This window comes from Mus caroli, unplaced genomic scaffold, assembly GCF_978045245.1.
Source record: "Mus caroli unplaced genomic scaffold, Mus_caroli_1 scaffold_4, whole genome shotgun sequence".
Taxonomy (NCBI): Eukaryota; Metazoa; Chordata; class Mammalia; order Rodentia; family Muridae; genus Mus; species Mus caroli.
Window position 1 is genome coordinate 675,243 of NW_028227259.1, and position 27,412 is coordinate 702,654.

General features: G+C 41.0%; 1 protein-coding gene and 1 pseudogene across 1 annotated transcript; both read left to right on the forward strand.

The window, feature by feature from the left end:
* Positions 1 to 27,280, forward strand: Fam133b (family with sequence similarity 133 member B). The gene is made up of 11 exons (XM_021163241.3): positions 1 to 116; positions 10,638 to 10,735; positions 13,744 to 13,822; positions 15,492 to 15,566; positions 15,681 to 15,713; positions 16,114 to 16,176; positions 16,599 to 16,691; positions 18,053 to 18,103; positions 21,694 to 21,780; positions 23,209 to 23,256; positions 26,916 to 27,280. The coding sequence occupies exons 1-11, from the start codon at positions 93 to 95 to the stop codon at positions 27,000 to 27,002; spliced, it is 738 nt and encodes a 245-aa protein (XP_021018900.1). The 5' UTR covers positions 1 to 92; the 3' UTR covers positions 27,003 to 27,280.
* LOC115031253 (5S ribosomal RNA) lies at positions 18,168 to 18,287 on the forward strand (annotated as a pseudogene).
* Positions 27,281 to 27,412: the final 132 nt, after the last annotated feature.

The window sequence follows — 27,412 nt, forward strand, 5'->3', positions numbered from 1 at the left end:
CATAGAGGTGGTAAGAGGACTCGCGGCGGGCCGCTTCGGCTTCTTCTCGGGCCTGCTCCCTCGGCGGCTTCCCGCGCCTTCAGCCGGCCACCATGGGGAAACGGGATAATCGCGTGGTGAGTATTCGGCGGGGAAAACGGAGCAGTGAGGCGGGGCCGGGCGGCAGGCGAACGAGCGGAAGCCGTCGCCCGTCGCGGCGGGGCTGGCGGCCGCGTCGCACTTGGGGCCCCGAGACCCCGCGCCGTGCGGTGCGCGTGCGCCTTGCCGGTCCTCAGCGTCCTGCTCGGCCGACCCTGGGGCCTGTCGCCCCGCAGCGGTAAGGGCTATGAGCCGGAGCCGCCGCCGCCGGTGCCGAGAGGCCCAGACCCAGCGCAGCGGGACCACGGGGATGGGGGTGGGGGACAGGGATGAGGGCTTTGGGGTACTCCAGACTCCGGTGCCCTCGGAAGTTAGTGACTTCTGAACCCAAGTTTCTACCTGTGGGAATGGGAGTCCTCCTTAGTCACCGCTTGACCACAAAGGCAACTGCCCAAGCGAACGCGAGTGGGTACCTAAAGAGCTGCCCGGGAAATGATAGTGTTCCCCGCTCCGTCTTAAAAACAACAACAACAACAAACAAAACAAAACGTCCAGTTTTAGTTCCTTGTCATTCTGTCGTGGAAGCTCGATGGCCACTAACCTTGCTCGCACTGTGCAGGAATGTACTTTCCTCCTGGCTTCAGGACGAGACCGTAGAATAGAGTTGAAATGGTCTATGTGCGTGGGCATCCTGAGTTCGACGTAGTGCTTGGACTCTTAATGTCCTCAGACACATCTCACCTGATTCCTGGAGATTTTTCTGTTTTGTTTTGTTGTTATTAATGATGCTATCGTGGTTTTAAAGGTTATAGGCTTGCTTACAGACATTATTACAGTTTCTTACTGAAATCCAGACTTTCATTTTACTGGAAAATTTTACTTATACATTCCTTAAGGCATTTTCAAAACCTATGAAATTAGTCTTGTTTAGACAGCTCTGTACTATTCTGTTGTCATCGCACAATATGTTCTGGTAGCATTTTGTTTGCACTTAAAAGATTCTAAGACTGAAAACATTACACCAAAAGGTGGGAGGTGTGGGAGATGTAATGGAGAACTAATACTTAGGGTAAGGATGCTTAAACTGTGACCAGAACTTGTATCATTTGCTACTTGGTTCAGTACCTCATGGATTTGGATATCTCCCCCAGCCCCTCACACCACCACCGGCCCCAAAGTCTCACTTTTTAACAGGACTTTTAAACCACAGCTATCCTATACTCCTGGTCCCACACATACACTTCTCCATCATCAACATCCCCCACCGTAGAGATACAGGTGAACGTGCAGTTATCTTTCTGGAATCACATAATCCTATGATACTGTGCATAGTGTTTATGTCTTTAGACACATTATTAATGACATCAACCACTATGATGCATTGCCAGCACTTTGAAAGACTTTGCTTCAGTCACACCTGCTCCTCAATCCACCACAATCACTGTTCTTTACTAGTTCCATAGTTTTTGAGTGTCTGCCTCTGAAAATACTAGCTGTTCTGACGTTTGTTGTTGTTCTCTAGAAATTGAGAGGCAATCCAGTTCTTTTTCTTACATTGATGATGCCCTCATGGTTTTAAAGATTATAGGATTGGGGATTAAAAAACACAAAACAAAACAAAAGCAACCAATCCTTTAGAGGACTGGGGTAATGCTTGGAGAGTAGGAACACAGGCCACTGTCCATATGTAAGTCCATTCGTCCATCCTTTTGTTCTTCCTTCCTATTAATATTTGCTTGCTTGCTTGCTTGCTTATTTGTTTTGAGATGGTCTCTGTGTTTGTCCCTAACTGACCTGACTAGGCTGGCCTGTGCCTGCTTTGCCTATGGAATATTGGGATTAAAAGCAAGAGCCAGAGGCCTAGTCTGTGCTGCTCTTGCAGAGGACTGAAGTTGCATTCCCAGTACCCACATCAGCCCACTGTAATGCCAGCTCCAGGAGATCCAGTGCCCTCTTGTGATATCTGTGACAGCTACACACAGAGACACACAGATAGATGCAAATTAAAAACAAACAGAAATCCCTTTAGATCTCATGTTGAACAGTTGTTTTGGCTTTATTCCTATTTATTTATTTTGTGTGTCTGTGTGCACACCTACCACAGTAAGCTTATGAAGGCCAGCAAGCAACTTGCAAGAATTTTTCTTCTACCATGTAGATTACCAGGATCAAACTCAGGTCATCAGGCTTGGGTATAAAAATGTTTTGGTGACTTGAGCCATCTCTCTCTCTCTCCTGAAGTGTAATTTTTATTTTGTTTTGTTGTGAAGTTTGTTTGTTTGTTTGTTTTGGAAGTTGTACTTACAGCCTTTGAAGCTACTGAGAACTGAACTTGAGTCCTTTACAAGTATGCACTTTAACCTATGAGCCATCTCTCCAGCCCTCTCAGAGACGCTTTGGGTTCACAGAACAGTTGACTAGAAGGGACAGAGAGTTGTGTGATGTGTGAAAGCCTGCCTGCCTGCACTCCCACGCATGGGTAACCTCCTGTTACCAGTACCTGGCAAGACCAGAGTACTTTTGTTACAGTCCTGCACTGTCTGACACATGCTCCTCCAGGATCACGGATTACATTCTGAAAATTTTTTTTTTCTTGAGGCTTTTTTAACTGGCCATTTTAGTTCTTGGTATCTGTAAAGGACTGAAGCTCAAAGTACCTTTGTACCTGTTGTTTTCTGGATGCTTGCTTCATACTCTTTTTGATAACCTGTGGATATATTCTCTAGGTAAAAGTAGAGCAATGACTCAGGGTCTGCTCGTCCCTTTAGCATCAAACTGCAGTGCTCTCTTGGTGCCTACGCATGTGTGTATTCCCTTGAGTTACAATAACAAATCATTTTCTTTTACTTGAACTTATACAGCAGTTTGGAGCCACAGACATTTATAGTCATATGTAATATGAATATGTGACTTACAAAAGTATTTGTTTTTGTAATTTTTATTACATTTTAATTTTTTGTATGTGTATGTGTGGGGTTGTGTGTGCCAGGAAACAACTTTCCAGAGTCAGTACTCTCTGTCCACCATGTGGGTCCCAGAGAACAATCGGAGTCTTCAGGCTTGGAAGCACATGCTTTTATTTACTGAGGCATCTCCAGCCAAGGCTGCAGTATTTAAAATGACCAAGTTGGGTGAGTGCAATGGCCTAGTGATGAAGAGCACTGGCTGCTCTTCCATAGGACACAGGTTTGCGCCCCAGCACCCACATGGCAGCTCACAACCTCTCAGTAACTCTGTTCTAAGGCAGTTTTAGCCCTCTTCTGATTGCCATTGGCACTGGGCACCAGAGGCCAAAAGAGGATGTAAGATTCCCTGGGCTAGGGTTTACAGCCAGTTAAGAGCTGCCATGAGGACCAAGATCCTCTGCAAGAGAAGCAAATGCTCTTACCTGCTAAGCCATCTCCCCAGCCGTTAGTATTTCTTTTATCAATGTAGTGGATTACTTCACTTAATCTTCAGCATATAAAATGATGAAGGGGGGTGGCTGGAAAGAGAGATGGCTCACCAGCTTACTCATCCTACTCCTGAAGAGGACCCGAACATGGTTCCTAGCACTGACATCAAATGGTCTGTAACCGTCTCTAACTCTAGCTCCAAGAGGTGCAACACTGACTTGTCATCCGTCCTTTACAGGCTTCTGCACTCCAGTGCACACACTCAAGCATATGCACATAGTCAAAAATAAAATGGTTGAGGGGAATAGCTCCTCATTTGGTGTTACATGTATCCCTGTTTTGTTATTTATTTACTGTGATGCTTATTGTTTTGTTTATTTTTTGCAACTGAGTTTCCTTTTCACTTTAGAACCTTGAAAATCTTTCCAAATCACAAAAACTATAGATCTACTTTTCACTGACGACATAGTATTTCACTTAGGAGGCCCATACACTTCAGTGTATCTCATGAGTCCCAATTTGATGATGGCCTAGGTGTTTTCGTTTTTTGCTCTTGTGGTAATTTAGTTGGGATGGCCTTTTTCTATAATTTCACTCTTTGGAAATAATTTACAGTTTTAAACTTAAAATGTTTACCATTAGGTACTTCTAAAGTGACTGCAGTTAAGAGTATTTAGTGCTCTCGCAGAGAACCTGGGTTTGGTTCCCAGCACTCATAACTCACAAACAGTTGGAACTCCGGTTCCAAGGATTTGATGCTCTTTTCTGGCCTTCAAAGATACATACACCTAAATTAACAAAATAATGTCGTATATATTTACCATACTGTTGTACAAGCGGTGGATGTAGTTCGTGTGATGTGAATCAGCAGCTTTGTTAGTCAGTTGACATTTCTGTTAATTGAGAGTCTATGTTTATATAAAAACAAAATAACAAAAGTTCTGGGATTGGGAGGTGAGTGAGGAAAGTGCTCGCCATGCAAGCCTGAGGACTTACTCCACAGAACGCAGGTAAAACCAGATACAGCAGTGTGCATCTTTAATCTCAGCGTGGGGTTGGGGGTAGAGACAGGAGAATCTCAGCCTTGCTGGCCAGCCAGTGTAGTTAAATTCATGAGTTCCAGGTTCAGTGAGAGCCCCGATCTCAAAAATAAGGTGGAGAGCACACGAGGAAGACAGCCCGTGTCAGCCTGTGGTTATAAACACATACACAGCGTCTCTGTATCTTTGCATTGCATTGGATACCCAGATCTTGTCTTCATTTTCTAAATACCCCTAACATTACAAATTCTAATGTTCCTCCCTGCTTGTCAGAAACGTATGTCGAAGGTTTCTGGGCATCCAGGTGTTTTAGTGGAAGTGATTCCCAGCATTTGCTGCTCAGTGGTGGGCTTTGTATTGTTTACTCTGCCAGAGAAATCTCAGCTCTGTCACATTTGTTACCTAGGTGGAAATGTTGGTCATTTTTACAAGTTTTGATAAAGTACAACAAATGTTAAGTAGTAAGAGAGACCTTAAAATTAACCTAATTAACCTAACCTTTAGCCTAAGTTATTATTTTTTATATAGTTATTTATTTACTTTGCATCCTGGTCAGTTTCCCCTTCCCTCCATCCTCTTCCTTCCGTTCTCATTAAAGAGGAGGCCTCCCATGGGTATGAACCAGCCTTGACATACAAAGTTGCAGTAAGACTGGGTGCCTCTTTTATTGAGGCTAGACAAGGCAACCCAGAAAGCAAAAACCAATCCAAAGGCAGGCAACAGACTCAGAGACAGCCCCTGCTCCTTCTTTCGGAGTCCCACATGGTGACTCAGCTGTACAACTGTTACATGTGTAGGTCCTTCCCATACATGTTCTCTGATTGGCAGTTCAATCTCTATGAGTCCACGTTAGTTGATTCTGTAGGATTTCTTGTGGTGTCCTTGACCCCTCTTCAATCCTTCTTCCCCCTCTTCCACAGAATTCCCCAAGCTGCGGTTTAACGTTTGGTTGTGGTCTCTGCATCAGTTTTCATCAGTTGCTGGGTGAAGCTTCTCTGATGGCTGTTATGTTAGGCTCCTGTCTGCTAGTATAGCAGAATAACATTAATAGTGTCAGGGGTACCCTCCCGCTCATAGCATGGGACTCAACTGGGCCAGTCATTTCCCTCAAATTCTGCTTCTTTTAACCCCTGCACATCTTGTAGGCAGAACAAATTGTAGGTCAAAGGTTTTGTGACTGGATTGGTGTTCCAGTCCCTCCAATGGAAGTCTTGCCTGGTTACAAGAGATGGCTGGTTCAGTCTCCATATTCCCTATTGTTAGGAGTCCTAGCTACAGTCATCCTCATAGATTCTTGGGAGTTTCCATTGTCCTAGTTTTCTAGCTCATCCCAGAGATGTGCCCCCTACCCGTGTCTAGTACTCTTTCCCTTCATCCTCCCCATTCCTCCTGTTCCATCCATGCCTCCTCTCCCACCCAGTTCTCTCCCTCCATCCACTCCCATGTCTAATCTATTTCCCTCTCACTGAGATTCTACACACACACTCCCTTGAGCCCTCCCTTTACTTAGCCTCTGGGTCTGTGAGTTGTAGAATGGTTTTTCTTTATAGCTGATATCCACTTACAAGTGAGTACATTCCATGTGTGTCTTTCTGGGTCAGGGATACCTCACTCAGGATGAGCTTTTCTAGCTCCATCTATTTGCCTGAAATTTTCATGATGTTATTTTTAATAACTGAGTAATACTCTATTGTGTAAATATACCACATTTTCTTTACTCATTCTTTGGTTGAGGGACATCTAGGTTGTTTCTAGTTTCTAGCTATTACGAATAAAGCTGCTACAAACATACTGGAACACGTGTCCTTGTGGTATAGTGGAACATCTTTTGTGTATATGCCAAGGAGAGGTATAGCTGGGTCTTGAGGTCAATCTATTTCCAGTTTTCTGAGAAACTACCAAATTGATTTCCAAAGAACTATACAAGTTTGCCTTCAAACCAGGAATAGAGGGCTGTCACCCTTACTCACATCTTCATCAGCTTGAGCTGTGGCTTAGTGTTTGAGTTTAGCCATTCTGACAGGTGTAAGATGAAATCTGAGTTGTTGTGATTGCATTGCCCTGGTGGCTAAGGATGTTGACCATTTTTAAAGTGCTTCTTGGGCAATAGAGAATCCTCTGGAGAATTTACTTTAGATCTGTACCCCATATTTTAATTGGGTTATTTGGTTTGTTGGTGTTTAATTTCTTGAAAATAATATATATTGGATATTAGCCCTCTGTCAGACGCAGAGTTGGTGAAAATCTTTCCTACTCTGTAGGTTGCTGTTTTGTCCTTTTGATGGTGTCCTTTGCCTTAGAGAAGCTTTGCAGTTTCATGAGTCCCATTTATTAATTGTCGATCTTAGTGACAGCCATTGGTGTTCTGTTTATGAAGTTATCTCCGGTGCCAGTATGTTCAAGACTATTCTCTTCCATCAGATTCAGTGAATCTGGTTTTATGCTAATAGTATCTTTGGACCACTTGAACTTGAGTTTGTGTAGGATGATCAATAAGGATTTGATTCCTTTCTTCTTCATTCATATATCCAGTTAGACCAGCACCATTTTTTGAAGATGCTTTTTTTCCATTGTATGGTTTTGACTTCTTACCAAAAGTCAAGCATCTATAGGTATATGGGTTTACTTCTGGTTCTTCTGTTTGATTCCATTCATCAGCCTGCCTTGTTTTTATGCCAGTATCATGTGGTTTTTATTATTATTTTTTGTAGTACAGCTTGAAATCAAGGATGATGATACCTCCAGAAGTTCTTTTATTGTACAGGATAGTTTTAGCTATCCTGGGTTTTGTTTTGTTTTGAGTGTTGTTCTTTCAAAGTCTGTAAGGAATTGTGTTGGGATTTTGATGAGGATTGTGTTGAATCTGATCATTGCTTTTGGTAGGATGGCCATTTTTACTGTGTGAATCCTACTGTACTGTATGGGAGACCTTTTCATCTTCTGATATCTTCAATTTCTTTTTTCAAAGATTTGAAGTTCTTGTCATACAGGTTTTCACTTTCTTGGTTATAGTTACATACACCAAGATATTTTATGTTATATTTGGCTATTGTGAAAGGTGTTATTTCTTGAGCTAATTTTGTATCCATCTACTTTGCTGAAGGTGTTTATCAGCTGTAGAAGTTATCTGGTAGAATTTTTGGGGTCATTTATGTATACTATCATATCATCTGCGAAAAGTGATACTTCGACAACTTCCTTTCTAACTTATATCCCCTTTCTATCCTTTAGTTGTCTTATTTCTCTAGATAAAACTTCAAGTATTGTAATGAGTAGGTAACGAGAGAGTGGACAGCCTTGTTCCTGATTTTAGTGGAATTGCTTTAAGTTTCTCTCCATTTAATTTGATGTTGGCTATTGGCTTGCTGTATATATCCTTTACTGTGTTTAGTTATGCATTTTGTATCCCTGATCTCTCTATGACTTTTATCATGAAGGAGTGTTGGATTTTGTCAAAGGCTTTCCTGGCATCTAATGAGATAATTATGTAGCCTTTTTTCCTTTCAGTTTATTTATATGGTGAATTACATTGATGGATTTTTATATGTTGAACTATCTGTGAATCTCTGAGATGAAGCCAAACTTGATCATGGTGAATGATGTTTTTGCTGTGTTCTTGAATTGTATGTAAATATTTTATCAGTGCTCATAAGGAGATTGGTCTGAAATTCTCTTTCGTGGTTGAGTCTTTGTTTGGTTTAGATATCAGGGTGACTGTGGCCTAATAAATGAGTTTGGCAGTGTTCCTTCTATTTTGTGGAATAATTTGAAGAGTATTGGTATTAGCTCTTCATTGAAGGTCTAGTAGAATTCTGCAATAAACCATCTGGCCCTGGGCCTTTTTTTGTTGAGAGTCTTTTAATGACTGCTTCTATTTCCTTGGGGGTTATAGGTCTATTTAGATTGTTTACCTGATCTTGATTTAGCTTTGGTAAGTGTTAACATGCTAAGAAAATGATTTATCTTGTTTATATTTTTCAATTTTGTGGAGTTCAGGGTTTTGAAGTAAGAGTTAATGAATCTTTGGATTTCCTTGGTGTCTGTTGTCATGTTCCCTTTTCATTTCTGATTTTGTTAATTTGAAACTGTCTCTGCCTTTTAAGTTAATTTGGCTAAGGGTTTGTCAGTCTTGTTGATTTTTCTCAAAGAACCAACTCTTGTGTTTCATTGATTCTTTGTATTTTCTTTGTTTCTAATTTATTGATTTCAACCTAAGTTTGATTATTTCCTGCTATCTACTACTCTTGAGTGTGTTTGCTTCTTTTTGTTCTAGAGCTTTCAAGTGTGTTTAGCCTGAGTTCTTATTATTTAGATAGAGGGAAGAAAGAAGAGTTTGTGAGCATTTATCGACTTGAACTAAGTTGGGGGAAACTCAGTATGAAGATCAAGAGGTTGAAGCTGAGTCTGGTATGGCGCTTCACGGTTGCTATCATCAGATGAGGCAAGATCACTCAGACTCCAGGACAGCCTACAGCTGTTTAGGGAGAGCCTGCCTCTAAACAAAACAGATTCTGTATCTGCAGCAGATTTTAGAAAATCAACATCCTTGCCAGAAACCATCACTAAACAAAGAAACTTTTGCTTTATTTTATATCAGTGTTTTTGGGGAGGGGGGTCACTGAAATGTGTATTTATCCTACTCTAGTAACTGTAAAATACAGAGAGAGCATCATTTTTTTATTAATTTCTTGTGCGTGGTATAGGATATAGCTCGGTTGATAGAGTCCTTGCCGAGCAGGTACAGAGCTTTGAATGTGATTCCCAGCATCATGGAAAATTAGATCTGGTTCATGTCTGTCATCTCTTTACTCAGAAAGTGCAAATAGGGGATCAGGACTAGAATTTGGTTCTTTAGAAGTTGAGTGGGGTGTGTGTTGTTTATCTAGTCGTCCATGGGTGGATGTTAGTTTTGTTCTGCCCTTTGACTGTTGTGAACACCGATGTCCATTAGTCTGCTTGGCATTGGGTACATGTAGTACCTGGATATGGCAACTGGAGGGTCATATGCTTAACTTTTCCAGGTGCATCCAAGTTATTTTCTACAATAGCTATTCCATTTTATACTCCCACCAACAGTGTACAAAGGGTCCCAGTTTCTTTATTTCTCACAGTCCTTGTGATTTTCTGGTGTTTGACAATAGCCTTCCTAGTGACACTGAACATTCTTTCATGTACTTTTGGCCATTGTCAGAGTAACTTTGGAAGAATATTGTAAGTCCTTTCCACGTTTTAAATTAGATGATGAGGGGTTTTGTTGTTGGGTCGTAGTGACTTTTTATATACCTTGGGCATTATTCTCTTATGGTTTGCAGATGGTTTTTCACTCTGTGGCTTGTTGTCTTTTCTTTGGTTAGTAATGTGCTTTCTTGCACATTTTAAATTTGGGTGGAAGTCTGGAGAAAATGGCTTAGGTGTTAAGAGCACCGGCTGTTGTTGTCGAGGGCCTAGATGTCCTGCAGTGACTCAGAGCCATCTGTAACTCCGTTTCCAGAGGCTCTGACCATGACCTCCCCAGGTACAGTGTGGACTTGGTGTAGGCATACAGGCAAAGCACCCAGACACAGTTTACATTTTTCAAAAATTATTTTGGGTTTTGTTTTTGTTTTGAGATAAAATATCATGTAGCCACTCTTTCCCTTCCTGCTTCTAGCCCCAGAGTGCTAGAATTGCAGGTATGTGTCACTATGAATTGCCTCATTTTATGAAATCCTCATTTTTGTTATTGATTATCATTTAATTTTGATGTTAATTTGAAAATAAAATTGACACAGTGCTTCGTGGAGTAGGAGAAATAACAGTAAGTTAGAGCATTTTCCTTTCCTTGGTAGTGAGCCTGGTGTGTGTGCTCACACTCACAGGTTCCTAGGTTTTAGGAAAAGTTACCCTAAAGGCAACAGGATCATAAGTCATCAGCTGTCTGGTAAAGTTTGGCAACATGTGTTACATGGAAGAACTACTTATCCACAAACATTCAGGGCTTTGTAGGTTACATTGGCTTTGTAATAACTTGATTAATTAGGTTAGTTAGTTGGATATAGTACTCATTTATAATAATGCTGCTAGATATAAGTGACTTTTCTTAGTAGCTATTTTAATGGAATTAATTCTTGTTTTTTTTCTTAAGGCCTACATGAATCCAATAGCAATGGCTCGATCAAGGGGTCCAATCCAGTCTTCAGGACCAACAATCCAGGATTATCTGAATCGACCAAGGCCTACCTGGTATTTCTCATTTTACTTGTTTATAAGTTTAACATTGCTGCCTTTATTGATTGTTGAGCACTTGCCAAATGACAAGTGATTTTTACTGATTTTCTGGAGTTTCATACATGGGTATTGTAGTTACATAATTTCCATTCTTCTCTCTTCCCCCTCCCAGCTCTGTTTTCCCTTCCTACTCCTTCTCAAATTTGGACCTTCTTTAATCTTGTTAAACCCATGTGCACCCTATTGAATTGAGTTCGTTTTCTATTGCTCATAGGCACATCTGTTCAGGGCTAGCCACTTGGGGTTGGATGACCTATCAGGAAGTTCATCCCTAAGGAAAAGTGACTCATGCTCCCTTTATGCCTCTGCCCTTGGGGTATCTGTAGCCTCCTCATTGAAGTTGGCTTGGCTTCCTGTGTTTTCATTATGCAAATCTTATTTAGGCAACTATATTGTTGATTGATTTCATGGGTGCAGCTTCCTTGTCATGTCTAGAAAACACTACTATCTCTCAGTAGACATCCTGGTCCTTTGGCTCTTAAAATCTTTCTGCTACTCTTCTATAATTTTCCCTGAGCCTTAAGTGTAGAGGTTGCATTGTTGAGGGTGAGAGCTACCCCTATCTGGATATAAGGGTATGTATGTAGAATGTAGTTAGAAATTTTATAGGATTAGGAAAATGGCAGTACTCAGTTCTCCTACAGAGTCTGTGACCATAACAACCACAAGTTATTAGCTATGTTTGCAGTATTGTGAATTCCCTCCTACATGGGCCTTAAGTCCAATTACACAGCTAGTGGCAACCTCCAAGCTAAAGGTGCCACTCTTGGACCAGTAGGAGATGCCCTCTGATCATTGTGGTTCATGGGCTTTACCACTGCCTTTTCTCCCTTGGGGGCTTGCGCTTGGCACCTTCAGATACTGTGAAAGCCAGTCCCCAGAAAGGAGTCTCCCAGGTCAGTTCCAGCTCGAATCTTACCTTCAAGTTCTGGGAGGCAACCAAAGGCAGAGGTGATAACCTGTATTGTTTTAGTAGTGTCTCCGGTCCCCTTGGCTCATGCCTGGTACTCAGATTTTCATTATATAATCTATGGCTCCTTCAGGTAGCATTATTACCTGTGTGGCACAACTCTCTTGCTTGCTTTTTTTTGTTTTTTGTTTTGTTTTGTTTTGTTTTTGTTTTTTCGAGACAGGGTTTCTCTGTATAGCCCTGGCTGTCCTGGAACTCAGAAATTCGCCTGCCTCTGCCTCCCGAGTGCTGGGATTAAAGGCGTGCGCCTCCACTTCCCGGCACAACTCCCTTTTTTATGTTGTTTTGTTTTCTTGGTTTTTTTTTGTTTGTTTGTTTGTTTTTTTAATTTCTTTGTATATCTGGATATTGATCCTCTGTCAAAAATACAACTGATAGAGATTCTTGGTGGGCTTTTTCACTCAGTTGTTTCCTCTGCTCTACAGATATGCAACAGCATATTTGTTGATTGTTGGTCTTAATTCCTGGACAAAGGGAGATCCGTTCAGAAAGTTGTTTTCTGTTCCTGTATATTGTAAGCCACAGCCTATGCTTTCTTGTAGCAGTTTTAGCCTTTCTGGTTTTACATTGAGGTCTTTGATTCATCTAGAAGTAATTTTTGTTCAGGGTAATATTTTAAAGTAACATTTAACATGTGCTTTCTTTTGCACATATGATTCACATGCATAAACAACATGGACACTTGACAACTGGCACAGCTAAAGCACTTCGAGGAAACCTTTCCTGTCCCTCTCTTCCCTAGCCTCTAAAATGTCTCACAGAGCCTGTGCTGTTTAATTTAAGATGAGCAGTGGCAATGATTGTGTCCTTCATTGAAATTCACTTAGAGGTCAGGGTGGAGTAACAGGAGTGTGTACAGTGTTGTTCCCAGCTCTTGTTCTGGAAAGAGATGTCACAGTTATAAGGACTGTTATTTAATATTCTATCCTTACTGTTACTATAGTCCTGAAGTGACATCTCACCAGCTGTAGGGTACCCTTAGATTCAGACCACTGTAGTTGATGCTTATCATATGTTATGGGGAGTCCTTCCAGCTCACTGTCCACCTCCTCTAGTGTGGTTAAGTCTTGTTCTTAACCACTGCAGCATTCCAGAAATGTTCCCAAAATAAAGTGTTACTTTCGCCATAACATATTAAGAGGGGCTGGAATTTAAAGGGGAAATGCTCAAACAGGTGTTTTGTCTGTGTGTCAGAAGCCTTTTAAAACAACCAATAGGTGGGTAATTCATAAAAGCACTCACAGGAGTCTTGGCAGATAATCTTGCTAATGGCAACCAAAGGTACTGTTACAGAGGCCAGGCAAGGCTTTCAAGGCTCTTCCTAGTAGACTCACACAAGGTACACTTAAGTCTTAGCAGGGAGTTGTGACAGCGCATATAGGACATTGCCAGACCAGCAGGTGGTTATCTTTAGGCATTTGGTTAGTCAGCCTCTGCTGTCACATCCTCAAACTCCACATTCCTGGAAATAAAGAAGATATTCAGCCTAAACTATACTATATCTTCCCACATACAGAGTTTAGGCAAGGGAATAGTAAGACCTCTCCAAAATCCAGTTCCAAGATGCCCACCTTAGGACAGTGGTCCTAAAAGGCAGGGAGTTCCAAGCCTCTATATGCATGTCAGGTTTTTATCTCATAGTCTTACTAGTAGAATGTAGCAGTTGAACAAGACAGAGTTGACTTGGCTCATCTTAGAGCTTACAATTGTGTCTGAGGTGTCTTACTGTCTTAGTACTAAGTAATGCTGTAAAGTTAAGTACCTGTTAGGTTGTTGTGAGAGTCAATCAAAGTAATATTTAAGCAATCTAGATTTAGACGAGGAGTGATTAATATCACCCAGTAGGCCTTATTATGATTATTTACATGATTGTGAACAAAGAAATTTTTAACTATCAATATGAAAGGGAGTCTTACAATATTAAAATAATATTTTAAAATGCCATCCTGTCTATATTCGCCCACTTACGTTGTATTTATCACTCTGTTCTAAGGGAGGAAGTCAAGGAGCAGCTGGAAAAGAAAAAGAAGGGCTCCAAGGCTTTGGCTGAGTTTGAAGAAAAAATGAATGAGGTTTGTAAATAGCCTTTCTTTCTTTTTTTTATGTTTTTTTTAATTGAGTATTTATTTCATTTACATTTCCAATGCTATCCCAAAAGTCCCTCACACGCTTCCCCACCCACTCCCCCACCCACCCACTCCCACTTCTTGGCCCTGTCGTTCCCCTGTACCGAGGCAGATAAAGTTTGCACAACCAATGGGCCTCTCTTTCCAGTGATGGCCGACTAGGCCATCTTCTGATTCATATGCAGCTAGAGACACGAACTGGGGGGGGGAGGGGAGCGGGTACTGGTTAGTTCATATTGTTGTTCCACCTATAGGGTTGCAGACCCCATTAGCTCCTTGGTTACTTTCTCTAGCTCCTCCATTGGGAGCCCTGTGATCCATCCAATAGCTGACTGTGAGCATCTACTTCTGTGTTTGCTAGGCCCCGGCATAGCCTCACAAGAGACAGCTATATCAGGGTCCTTTCAGCAAAATCTTGCTAGTGTATGCAATGGTGTCAGCGTTTGGAAGCTGATTATGGGATGGATCCCTGGATATGGCCGTCTCTAGATGGTCCAATTCGTCTCAGCTCAAAACTTTGTCTCTGTAACTCTTTCCATGGGTGTTTTGTTCCCAATTCTAAGAAGGGGCAAAGTGTCCACACTTTGGTCTACGTTCTTTTTCATGCGTTTAGCAAATTGTATCTTATATCTTGGGTATCCTAAGTTTCTGGGCTAATATCCACTTATCAGTGAGTACATATTGTGTGAGTTCCTTTGTGATTGGGTTACCTCACTCAGGATGATGCCCTCCAGGTCCATCCATTTGCCTAGGAATTTCATAAATTCATTCCTTTTAATAGCTGAGTAGTACTCCATTGTGTAAATGTACCACATTTTCTGTATCCATTCCTCTGTTGAGGGGCATCTGGGTTCTTTCCAGTTTCTGGCTATTATAAATAAGGCTGCTATGAACATAGTGGAGCATGTGTCCTTCTTAACCAATTGGAACATCTTCTGGATATATGCCCAGGAGAGGTATTGCGGGATCCTCCGGTAGTACTTTCTTAAAGAAATAGACTGATCTTTTCCTTATAGTAAAAATAAAATCTATTTTATGTTTCACTTTAATAAGCCAAGAATTTGATCATAGTACTTTAGTCATTAAAGGGTCTATATTTTATGAATATTACTGTTAAATATTTGAAGTCAGGTTTGTGAGTAAATGAATACTTTCTTATGAAAATAAGAGAAGAACTCAGTAGAGACACTTGCTTGAAAGCCTGGTGATCTGAGTTTGGTCTTCAGAACCACATAAACATGGAAGTTGAGAACCACCTGTAGTTATCCTCTGACTTCCACACATGTACCATAGCATACATTACACCCATGTATGTGTCATGCCCACCCACTATAAACATACTTTTATCAAAGTTCTTTTAAAGCCCGGGTGTGGTTGCACACACCTTTAATCCCAGCACTCAGAAGGTGGAAACAGATTCGAGGATAACCTGATCTACAAAGCAAGCTCCAAGACAGCCAGGGCTACACAGAGAAAGCACATGTTACACAGACATGCACACGGTGAAAATGAGTGCATGCTTTGTTTGAAAAGAGCAAGCTGAGGTAGGGAGTGCTGATAGAGCAGAGACGGCTTGCTGACTTGTAACCGTATCTTCCTTTTAACCTTTCTGCAGAATTGGAAGAAAGAACTAGAAAAACATAGAGAAAAATTATTAAGTGGAAATGAGAGCTCATCCAAAAAGAGACAGGTAACACCACTTTTTGTTTACTGTCACTTTTATCATTGGTTCATAATGATGTGTTAATAAATTCATTTGAGAATCACATCCACTTATTCAGGCTTGCGTTTTTTTTCTACTTAGAAAAAGAAAAAAGAAAAGAAGAAATCTGGTAGGGTGAGCAAAAGTTTTCTATTTTCTAAATGTTACAGCTAAGGGCCTATAAAGCAAAGTAAGAAAGATTGGGTTTTCCTTGTATGCTAAAGCTAACTTAGACTGTGGATTCATCACGCAGCCAGAGGTCCTCTGGCTGTGATGGGTGGTGGTGTTCTCTCTCTCTCTCTGACATGAAAGAAGTGCTGCTGCTACAGAGGACAGTGTTGCTCGTTGCTGCACTTGTTGTTTTGTTGAGCTTTTGGGGGGAGGGAGGTGACTTTTATATTTTAGCTTCTAAATCCTATGAATATGGCATCTGTTTCTTAGACACTAGATTGAGTTCACTAAGTGCTTGAGAGACTTAGTAAAAGAAACCAATTCCTGCATCTCACAAGCTTTAATTGTTTTGTGCTTGGTCAAGTATTCGTCTTCTTCTTCATCGAGCTCTGATTCTTCCAGCAGTTCTTCAGATTCCGAAGATGAGGTAAGACTCGCTGGGATGCTTTTGAATGTCAGAGGGACTCCTGTTGTGAAATTGCTGCTAGACATGTTGACATTTTTATTTCAAATAATTATTCATAACTTAGAGTACCATATATGAATAATGAGATGAGAGCTTAAATATTGGTGTTTCTTTTTTTAAAAGTTTGCTTTGTTCACTTAAAATAGTAGATTCTTTTAAATTCTAAAATGCTTTTGACTCATTGGGTGGAATTATAAGCATATAATTCAGATCACTTGACTCTTTAAATAGAAAAGTATTGTATTATAAATATGAATTGAGGAAAATATGTTCATAAGCTGGTCCTTTCATTATGCTCTGGTCATTACTACATTCATATTAGTTAAACGGATAGATTATATTCTGAAACAGAAAGCAAATGCTTCTAAAAATGTTTTATGTAGGATAAAAAACAAACAAAGAGAAGGAAGAAAAAGAAGAGCCGTTGCCATAAGTCTCCTGAGACCTCGGAGTCGGATTCCGATTCAGACAGCAAGGTGAGACTGCACTGGACTGCTGAGAGCAAAAACGTGCCCGCCGCCTTCTGTCTGCTCTTCCTGTCTAGCATCACTTCAGTTAGAAGGAGCACATTTGATTTGAGTTTTGGTTTTTTTGAGACAGGGTTTTTTTCTGTTATAGACCTAGATCAGGATGGCCTCAAACTCACAGAGACCCCCCCCTTCCTCTGCGTCCCGAGTGCTGGGATTAATGGGGTGCCCCCACCACGCCCAGCGACATTTGACTTTGTACTTTGAGGTTCTGCACCAGTCGACTGGTGTATTTAATGCTGTACATGTGGCATCTTTTTATCTGCAGGTACCTTCTTCATATGCATGTTTCTATGTTCCCAAATCTCCATGATAGTGTTTTCTCTGTTTTCAAAATAATATTTATAATTCTAGGCAAAACAAACAAACAAACAAAAAAACACATTAGAAGTTGAGCTAATTACTTTTTGATGCCTAGCCTAGTATGCTTTCTTTTTTTTTTTTTTAACCTAAATTTGTTCTGTGCTAAGAGTCTTTTTAAAAAGTGTGCAGTGGTTTATAAAAGTGTTGATTCCAGTTGCCAGGTCTGTATCGAGTGGTAGACAGCGTGCGGTACCTGCACCTTCCTTAGTTACACTTGTTTATTCCTGTTGGAGAAATGTGATAGCTTGCCTGGTATTCATGAAAGAGACCCTGGGTTCAGTCCTCAATACCAAATGAGAGAGAAAGGACACCCATGGAACACTGGGGCCTCAGGAAACTAAAGGTCCTATTGTGGTTTGTGAAAGAGCTTCACTCACCCCAGGAAGATTTCTTGTGTAGAAAGTCCTCAAAGACTGTTGGTTATCTCGGATGTCTTTAAGGCAGCAGTCCTATGATGGTGATAGCTAGTGTGGTGTTCATGAAAAGCCTCCTGTGTGGTAGGACCTGTGTAGACCTGTGAGGGTTAATGCATGCAATCCTTTCAGCTCGTGGATGAGGATAGAGGTTAATCACTAGACCTAAAGGAATTACAGAATTCCTGATAAGGACGGTAGGCTAGTCAGATTGGTGGATGGCAGAAAGCCACATGGATTATAGACCTCCAGTGCACGAGGCCACCAGAGACAAAAGGCAGTGGCGTAAAGCCCTAAAGTAAACACATGGGTATTGTTTTAGGGGAACATAGGTTTGTTTTATTCAGTGACATAAGAGAAAAGGCCTGTTGTCTTATGTGCAGGTATGCATAAAATAGGTTGATCTTTTATTTTCAGAATAAAGTGCTGATACTGAAGTAAATTTTTATTAGTCAGGAGTCAAATAATTTTTGGAAGGGCTACACTTACTTACACTGTATTTTCTACATTTAAAAGTTATTTATATTTGTTTAGGATGGTTCAAAAAAGAAAAAGAAGTCCAAGGATGTAACTGAAAGAGAAAAGGTAACTATTTTTACATTGCCTTGAGGTAGGCTCTCATATAGCACTTAATAACTTTAAGAGATGAGTCTATGGCCATAGCATCCTGAACGGCGCCGGATCTTGTCTGGACTCTGAAGCTAAACAGGGTCGGGCCTGGTTAGTAATTGGATGGGAGACTGCCTAGGAATACCAGGTGCTGTAGACTTTGGCTGGGGCAGTGGTGGCGCATGCCTTTAATTCCAGCACTTGGGAGGCAGAGGCAGGTGGATTTCTGAGTTCGAGGCCAGCCTGGTCTACAGAGTGAGTTCCAGGACAGCCAGGGTGACTCAGAGAAACCCTGTCTTAAACGCCTCCCCACCCCCCCCACCCCCCCCCCAAAAAAAAAAGAGAGAGAGAGAGAGAGATGATCAGTGTGTGAGCACTTTTCGTGTCAGGGACTTCTTTTTGTTCTTATGGCATGTCATGTCACATTAATGTAATGAATTTATTTATTTATGAGATGGGGGCTCACTGTATTGTCCAGGCTAGCTTCAGATTCCTGGGGTCTCCTCAGCAGCTGTGGCTGTAGCTGCATGATTCCATTTGGGACTTCTCTGTTATTTTATTTTATTTTATTTTTTGTTTTTTTTTTTCGAGACAGGGTTTCTCTGTACAACCCTGGCTGTCCTGGAACTCACTCTGTAGACCAGGCTGGCCTCGAACTCAGAAATCCACCTGCCTCTGCCTCCCAAGTGCTGGGATTAAAGGTGTGCGCCACTACTGCCCAGCGACTTCTCTGTTATTAATGCTGATTGATGTATAGTGTGATTATTTCCTGATAGTCAGAGCCATTATAAAATAACGGTAGCTTTCATGTTTCAGAAAAGTATATGTGCAACTAAAACTTCGTAATACATAGTAAAAATCTGAAACACCTGTATTATGATTTTTTTTTCATTTTTTTAATTAGGTATTTTCCTCATTTACATTTCCAATACTATTCAAAAAGTCCCCAATACACTCCCCCCCTCCCCCCAATCCCCTACCCACCCACTCCCACTTTTTGGCCCTGGCGTTCCCCTGTACTGGGGCATATAAAGTTTGCAAGTCCAATGCTGTATTATGATTTTTAAATACTTCAAATATGACTTATAGAATCTCATACATATACACAGACACACATACTCAGAACAGCCATCCTCATACTGACTAGAATTAATATGTACTCATAATAACATTTGGCATTGTATTTTTCAAAATAGAGGCAAGTGCTGGAACTAGCTTTTTTATTCAGCATTACTATTGACATCCTTGATGTTTTCAAGTTTATTTCTTTTGCTTACAATAGTCCATTTACTTATTTCTCTAGATTATTTTCAGTTGTTTTGTTTTGTTTTTTGAGACAGGGTTTCTCCGTGTCACCCTGGCTGTCCTGAAACTTAACTCTATAGACCAGTCTGGCCCAGAACTCAAGAGATCCAGCTGCCTCTGCCTCCCAAGTGCTGGGATTAAAGGTGTGCTCCACCACTGTCCGGCTATTTTCACTTTTTAAGATGTATAGATATATTTACTTGTGTATCTGTCTGCATGAGTTTGTGTGCACTGTGTGTGTTCAGGTCTGTGCCTGTGGAGGCCAGGGCAGGATAAAGGATCACCTGGAACTGGAGTTGTGAGTTGCCTGTAATGGGTTGTGGCAACTGAGCATGGGTCCTCTGTATGAGCAGTAAAGGCTCTTAACCACTGAGCCAGCTCTCTAGCCAGCTCTCACCGGTTACTTACAGATTTCAGCAATACAAACTGCTACAGTGCATATTTCTCTTTTAACTTTAAAGATTGTATTTATTTGTATGTGTTTAAGTGTATTTCTTGTATGTGCATACACCATGTACATGCCTGGTGCCCACGATAGCCAGACGAGGGCATTAGATACTCCATAACTGGAATTGCTGGCAGTTGTAAGCCACTATGTAGGTGCTGCTCACTGAAACTGGGTCTTCCACACTAGCAGCAGTTTCACTTAATCACTAAGCTCTCTCTGGCTCTCTGGGTATTTCTTAACTATTTTTGTTCCTATGTGTTATTCTTAATTTTTTAATGCATATATAGGACTGTAATTTCTAGGTTCCCAGAATGTAGATATATTTAATTTAGTTAAACATTTTGCTCACAAAATTGTTTGTCATCAATTTACATTTCTGAACAGTTGGCTGTACGAGGTGTTTGCATGATTTTTAGTTCTTAAAATGTCTACTTAAGTCCCTAAGTACATTATAAAAAATTTTTAATGTGTATATGCACGTGCATATGTGCACATGATAAGAGGGAATGATGCTGTGTACTGTGGTATGTATGTAGATCAGAAAACAGCTTTGTGAAGTGGGTTCTCTCGTACCTTTATGTGAGTTTCTGGTCTTTACATTCTGAGCCATTTTGCTGTCCCAAATCAGGATGTTTTCAAAATGTGAATGTAGGAGTTAGAGAGATGGCTTAGTGGTTAAGCGTAGTTGCTTCTCTTCATTGGACCCAAGGTTCACAGCACCCACATAGCATGGCTAACAAGTACCTAGAGCTCCAGTTCCAGAGAATCTGACTCTTTCCGCCTCCATGGATACCTGCACGCACGCACACATAAAATATATCTTTAAAAATATAATGCTCTAAACATACCAGTGTTATTACACAGGGATCCTTTTAAATCATAAGAGGTAATTACTCACTGTTTTTCTTTTCTGGTGATACCCCAAGTAGAAACAAAAGGATTAAAATACAGAAGACCTAGCTCTTCGTCATCTTGGCTTCCTATGACTTAAAAATGTTATCTGTTAATTTAAGGAAATGAAGACATTATTTTCTAAAGCAGTGGTTCTCAGTCTTCCTAATGCTGAGACCCTTTAATACAGTTCCTCATATTGTTGTGACCCCAACCATAAAATTATTTTCACTGCTACTTCATAGCTGTAATTTTGTTACTGCTATAAATCATAATATAAATGTTTGTGCCTTCTGATGACCTCCCCCGAAAGGGGCCACAAGGCATAGTGTGAGAACCACTGATCTAAATGGATATGGAGTTGCTTCAATTTATTAAATAAAAGCATTGCTTTAGTAGAATTCAAAACTGAAATCCTGGTAATTGTCACCATTTTCAGAAATTTCTAAATTAAAAAATGGATGATTTGTAATAATTAGAGGAATTATAAATATAACTCGGGGCTTTCGTGCTGGCTCAGTTGAGGCCTTTGGTGCAGGTTTCACAGTCTGAATTGAGTCTTGAGTACCACAAAGTTTCAGGAGAGAATAGATTTCCAGCGTTACTGCTCTCTGACTGTTGTACATGCACACATGTGCTGACAAGTAGATACACACATGACTTGAACCTTTCAGTTTGGAAGGGAACTGCATAGTTTACTTGGCAGAGTATTCTTTTTTTTTTTTTTTTTTTTTTTTGGTTTTTCGAGACAGGGTTTCTCTGTATAGCCCTGGCTGTCCTGGAACTCACTTTGTAGACCAGGCTGGCCTCAAACTCAGAAATCCGCCTGCCTCTGCCTCCCGAGTGCTGGGATTAAAGGCGTGCGCCACCACGCCCGGCCAGAGTATTCTTAAAATCAGGATACGTCTATTTATTTTGGCAGGATACTAAAGGACTCAGCAAAAAGAGAAAGATGTGCGGAGATAAAGCGCTATCATCTGAGTCGCTGTCAGAGTCAGACTGTGGAGAGGTGAGTAGAGACAAGCAGTGCTTTCAGAGTAAGTGTTAAGTTTCCCAGAAGACATACGTGACTGTCACTTTGATAATTAACAGTGTTTCTGTATGCCTTTCCGATGTCAGATTCTTAATATTATGTACTCATCTGGGTAAATGGAAAAAGCTATATGTAATGCAGTCGACGGAGATCCAGTCATGGTTAAAGTCAAAAGAAGGATCACGTGTGCTGTTTGTCTTTTGTCTTAAATGCAGTCTAGGCATTTCCGAAGGAGCTGATTTCCTGAGTCTTGCTTCTCTGGGCTTCTGTCCTTTGGCATTCATCTTGTCTGTCTACTCTGTCCCTTAGCTCCCTGCTCTCTCACATTTGTGTCTTCCTTGTTTACTTGTGCCAGTCTCCTTTTTATTTCTTTGGTTTTGGTCTGTGTTGATGGCCCTCGGACCTGTCACACCTGCTACCCCATCTGTCTCATCATTGAAGTTTTTATACTCTTTGAAATGAAACTCATAGCTAATATAAACTAGATACACTGTCTCCTAATAGAAGAAACTAGTAAATGCCAGTGTATAATCTGACGAGATTGTGTTTGATTATGTGAGTGCCTGTGTATGATAAGCTCAGGAGATAGAACCTTCAGTTCAGGCTGGATGGCACCTCACAGGTGGCCTTCAGAAATCTTTGCCACCAGTTGTGTTCCAGAATGGTAGACAAAATGGAGACAAGCTCTCAGAACTGCCACCCAGTTGCAAGCAAACAGTGTCTACTGTTTGTGTCTGTTCCTTTAATCCTTTTTTTCCTTAGATTGTTAGGACTTGTTTATGTGTTTGTGTCTTACAGTTGTCTAACAGGTATGTCAGACAACTGAATACTTCGGCAGTTATTAACTTCTAGGACTGTTGTATTTAACATTTATCCAGTATAACAATAAGGAAAGTTTAACAAAATATATTTGTACTTAACATTTAATATGCATGGGCTCTGGCAACTTTGGATTTAATTTCAATTCAGTGTACCGGCCTTTAAAAGATCAGAAGGAAATACAAATGACGCAGTTGTTACAAGGATTTTAACCCGCTGCTCTATATAGAGAGCAGTGTCCGTGTTTGGCAGTGTAGAATACTGAGAGAGGGACTAAGCTGAAGCTCTGATCCAGGCACTGTCTGCCTATCCTAGAGTTCACAACACCTTCCCCCCACTCCCACGGCTTGGCTTTGATGCTAAAAGGCAGCTCTTAGAGACATTTACAATCTTAAGTTATGGTTGGTGCTTTGTTCTTATTTTTGAAACTTTATTGATACATGACAGGAGTCATAAAATGTGATTTTATAATCAAAAATTTCTACATATGACTTGGACATATAAGATATATTAGGCATAAGATTAAAATGCACTAAGTACAAATTCCATGTTTGTCTTCTGTTCACAAAAATCTCAACTTTGTAGGTGCAAGCTAAAAGGAAGAAAAGCGGTGAAGAGCGTGAGAGAACAACAGCAAGTATCTTATTTTCTTATAGACAACAGCAGGCCCACTGTTCACTAATGAAAGGATTCAGTACTGGGGAGATGTGATGTCTGTCACCTTTGCTTACTGGATAGGAGAAAATCCAGCTGTTTTAGGAAGGGAAGCAAGCATCCCAGGCCCCTTACAGTATCTTACTGTTAAAAATAGAAGTTCAGAGCTGGGCGGGGTGGTGCACACCTTTATTTCCAAGACTTGGGAAGCAGAGGCAGAGGCAGGTGGATCTCTCTGAGTTCGAGACCAGCCTGGTCGACATAGTGAGTTCCAGGACAGGCAGAGCTACACAGTGAGATCCTATTTTTGAAGGGGGAAAAAAAGAAAAGAAATAAGAGTTCAAGGGACTGATGAAATGGTTCAGTGTGTACAGGACACACTGACAACCTGAGTTTGAACTCTGAGATACTAGTTGTTCTCTGACCTCCATGTGCAGCAAAACACACAAAATAAATAAAAATATAATTAGAAGATGACATAATTTACATATTTAAACACACACACATATATATGCTCCAACTTATATTTGACTTTGCATTTTACTTTTCCTTGTACAAGGCCTGCCTGAGGGAATGTACATGAGTATCGTGGGATGTAAAGCATGGGACCCTCTGTGACTAGAGTTTCCTATTGGTGCTGGGAGCTGATGTAGCTTGTCGAAAGACCCTCACCCACAAAGAGCACAGAGACCGCCATCGTTGCAAAACACATGACGATTTTATTTATCCAACATGTTAGGGAACCCCCTCTCAGCACAAAGGCCAGAGGAGAGACCCAGAACAAAGAAAGAACACACTTTTTATACCTTTGTAAGGGCCGGATATAGGCACCAGGGTAGTTCGGCGTGTTTTAATATGGTTTAGCCAATAACCTTTTTAAACATTGGTTGGTTTGTGTAGGGTGACTCTTATTTTGTCTGTCCTTGTGTTTTTTTAGAGTGAGGTGGGGCAGGGGGACTGTTGATCTTGTTTTTGACCATTTAAAACTATGTTTCTATATTTGTTTAGTCAGCCAGCTTTTTATCTGGCCGTGTACTTGGCCTGCTAGTACAGTTTGGAAAGTCCTTTTGATGGGGGAAGGTACTGGGTAGTCTTGAATTTATTTTGGATATTACAGCCCTTTGCAGGAATAGCAAGTGCTCTTAACCACTGATCCAAATCTCCAGCCCCTAGTTAACTTTCTTAAGCTATAATAAAATATGGTGATTATCTCAGTCTTCTAAAAGAAATTATTTACAGGCCAGCCAAACCTAGAATAATAAAAGACTTCTAAAAATATTAGCTGCAACGAGAAGTATACTGAAAGTGGCAACATGGAATGGGTAACTAATTACCATATTCTTTTAAAAACAGCCCTGCCATTATGCAAATTGATAGGAAGGAAAAGAAGGGGGTTTAAGGCAAGGGAATATATATGGTGAGAAGCAGGCCAAAAAAAGAAAATAGCTCATAACTTCAGAGACTAGTACAGACCATCTCTGTGAAGGATTGTCAGGGCCCTCTGTGTGAGTGTTATAGCTCATAACTTCAGAGACTAGTACAGGCCATCTCTGTGAAGGATTGTCAGGGCCCTCTGTGTGAGTGTTATAGCTCATAACTTCAGAGACTAGTACAGGCCATCTCTGTGAAGGATTGTCAGGGCCCTCTGTGTGAGTGTTATAGCTCATAACTTCAGAGACTAGTACAGGCCATCTCTGTGAAGGATTGTCAGGGCCCTCTGTGTGAGTGTTATAGCTCATAACTTCAGAGACTAGTACAGACCATCTCTGTGAAGGATTGTCAGGGCCCTCTGTGTGAGTGTTATAGCTCATAACTTCAGAGACTAGTACAGACCATCTCTGTGAAGGATTGTCAGGGCCCTCTGTGTGAGTGTTGGAAGTGGCCTTTGAAGGCACTTTTTTGGAGGTAAGAGAAAGACTGAGGACATTTTGGTTTGTATGTCCACGTTAACCGTGTCCTAGAGCTTTATAACTGACTGTAAGGGCTGCCTCTGAAGCACCAGCTTCACTTGGGTGTGCATGGCTCTCAATCTCTTCTTGTAGTTTGTGACCACAGTTACATGAAATTCTTTTCTGAGTGAGAAAATAATTTGGGTGGCTGTTTTGGGCTGTACTTTGATTGATTGATTGATTGATTGATTGATTGATTGATTGATTAGAAAACTATTTGGCTAGGTCTAGTGTAAACTTCAGCACTTTTGTCCTTTGTAGTGCTGTATATTTGTTACCAGCATCCTAGCACGGTCTAGTTCTCCAAGATACAATGAATAGAGTATGAAATAGGAGAAGTCTATATGTAGAGAATGGAGTGAGTAGCTAAAGAAGGCCTGTAGATGAACTCAGTGGGAGTGGACTTGTGGTGGGTGCTTCCTATGCCAGCACTACAGTAAATATGAGCTCAAATCGAAGCTCTTTGGCTTCTTTGTGAAATTGTGTTTAAGTGTGTGCTTTTAAACAGAAAGCTCTCCGGGGCTGGCTATTCCTATGCACAAAGCTGTGGCTCCATCTTCAACAGTACCCCAAGCAGGCAAGCTGCAAAATTCTTCTGTAGCAGTAGCAGACAAGAGGGAGCTCTACCTTCCTTACCTGGGCTCAAGCCTCTTTTGAAGTATCAGCTTCTTGGAATTATGCCTTCTGCAGCAGAAGCATTCAGAGGACTTGGAGCTCAGCAAAATCCAGCAGCCTTTAGTCCACTAACAATCTGACCACTTTTCCTAGGCAGCCATTTCCCTGTAAAAGTTGGGCATGGGGCTGGATGTTGTGATCCTAGCCTGGAATCCTAGCATCAGGGGTTCAAGGTCATCCTTGGTGACCTTGGTGACATAGCATATTCAAGGCCAGCCTGGAATCCTAGCATCAGGGGTTCAAGATCATCCTTGGTGACCTTGGTGACATAGCATATTCAAGGCCAGCCTGGGCTATATGAGATCCTATCTCAAAAAAAAGGTGGGGGGTTGGGGGGGGGGGCTGGAGAGGTGGCTCAGAGGTTAGTTAAGAGCACTGACTGCTCTTCCAGAGGTCCTGAGTTCAATTCCCAGCAACCACATAGTGGCTCACAATCATCTGTAATGGCTCCTGATGCCCTTTTCTGGTGTATCTGAAGACAACAGTGTAATCACATGCATAAAATAAACAAATCTTTTTAAAAAAAAAAAACATTTTATTAAATAAAATATACTTTTCAGTATATCAATATTTTATATTAATGAATTGGTATTAATAACTAATATAGTTTTCCAACTTAAACATATTGTATCCTTAAAACCCTGCCATTTCAATAAAGCAGGTATGCCTTGTTGCATGTGTCTTTCCTGTATCAGAGCTTTCCTTTAGAAACTGTAACATGAGATGCAGCAATTGGTAGCATTATCCGGTAGCATCTTTTCTCTAGAAGTTTCTAATGAGAGCTGCTAATGTACCATTGACTCAAGAGGTTTTTTCCCTGTCTTTGAGACCCAGCAGGAACTCCTCGTCCCCATAGTTGTGGTTGGTGGGGCTTTTCTAGAAAGGCCTACCTAGTGTGCTTGTGTCTGTGGTTGTTTATAGTAAGTCGCTTAGGAGTAGAAGTAAAGGTGTTCTTAACTGGCATGGTTTTAAGTGGGCACAGTAATAACGCCTGCCATGGAATTATCTTTACAGGACAAAGCCAAAAAGAGAAGGAAGCATAAGAAGCACAGCAAGAAGAAGAAAAAGAAGGCTGCCAGCTCCAGCTCAGACTCGCCGTAGCGTCCATGAAGACCAGGACCCTTACCCAGTGCAGTGTCAAAGGAGCTCAACTGTGAAGATTGCGACACACTTAGTAACGTGCATGAATTCCCTTGTTCTTAGACTTGTCCTGGACTAGTCAGTAGCCACTTGGATTCTGCTGTGTGAAGGGCCATGATTGTTGCCTGCTGCTTCAACACCTTTTCCTCTTCCAGTGCTTGGTGACTCTGGGACATAGTACTTTGCAGTCATACTTGTGGTTAAGATATCTGGAATAAAGCTAATATTTTTTACTAGAAGTACTTAAGAATAAATCAACAGAAACTGAATCTGGATTCATCTTTTAAGATGTAACCAGAAATAATGAGATGACTCTAGTAAAAATTTTCAAAGTAGGGATTACATTAATATTTTAGAATCCTTACTCTGTA

Excerpts from the sequence above, each read along its gene's own strand:
- Fam133b (XM_021163241.3), top strand. The coding sequence starts at position 93 with ATGGGGAAACGGGATAATCGCGTG. Across the intron at positions 16,177-16,598 it reads CTTCAGATTCCGAAGATGAG|GATAAAAAACAAACAAAGAG; the intron begins GTAAGACTCGCT and ends TGTTTTATGTAG. Across the intron at positions 23,257-26,915 it reads AAGAGCGTGAGAGAACAACA|GACAAAGCCAAAAAGAGAAG; the intron begins GCAAGTATCTTA and ends TTATCTTTACAG.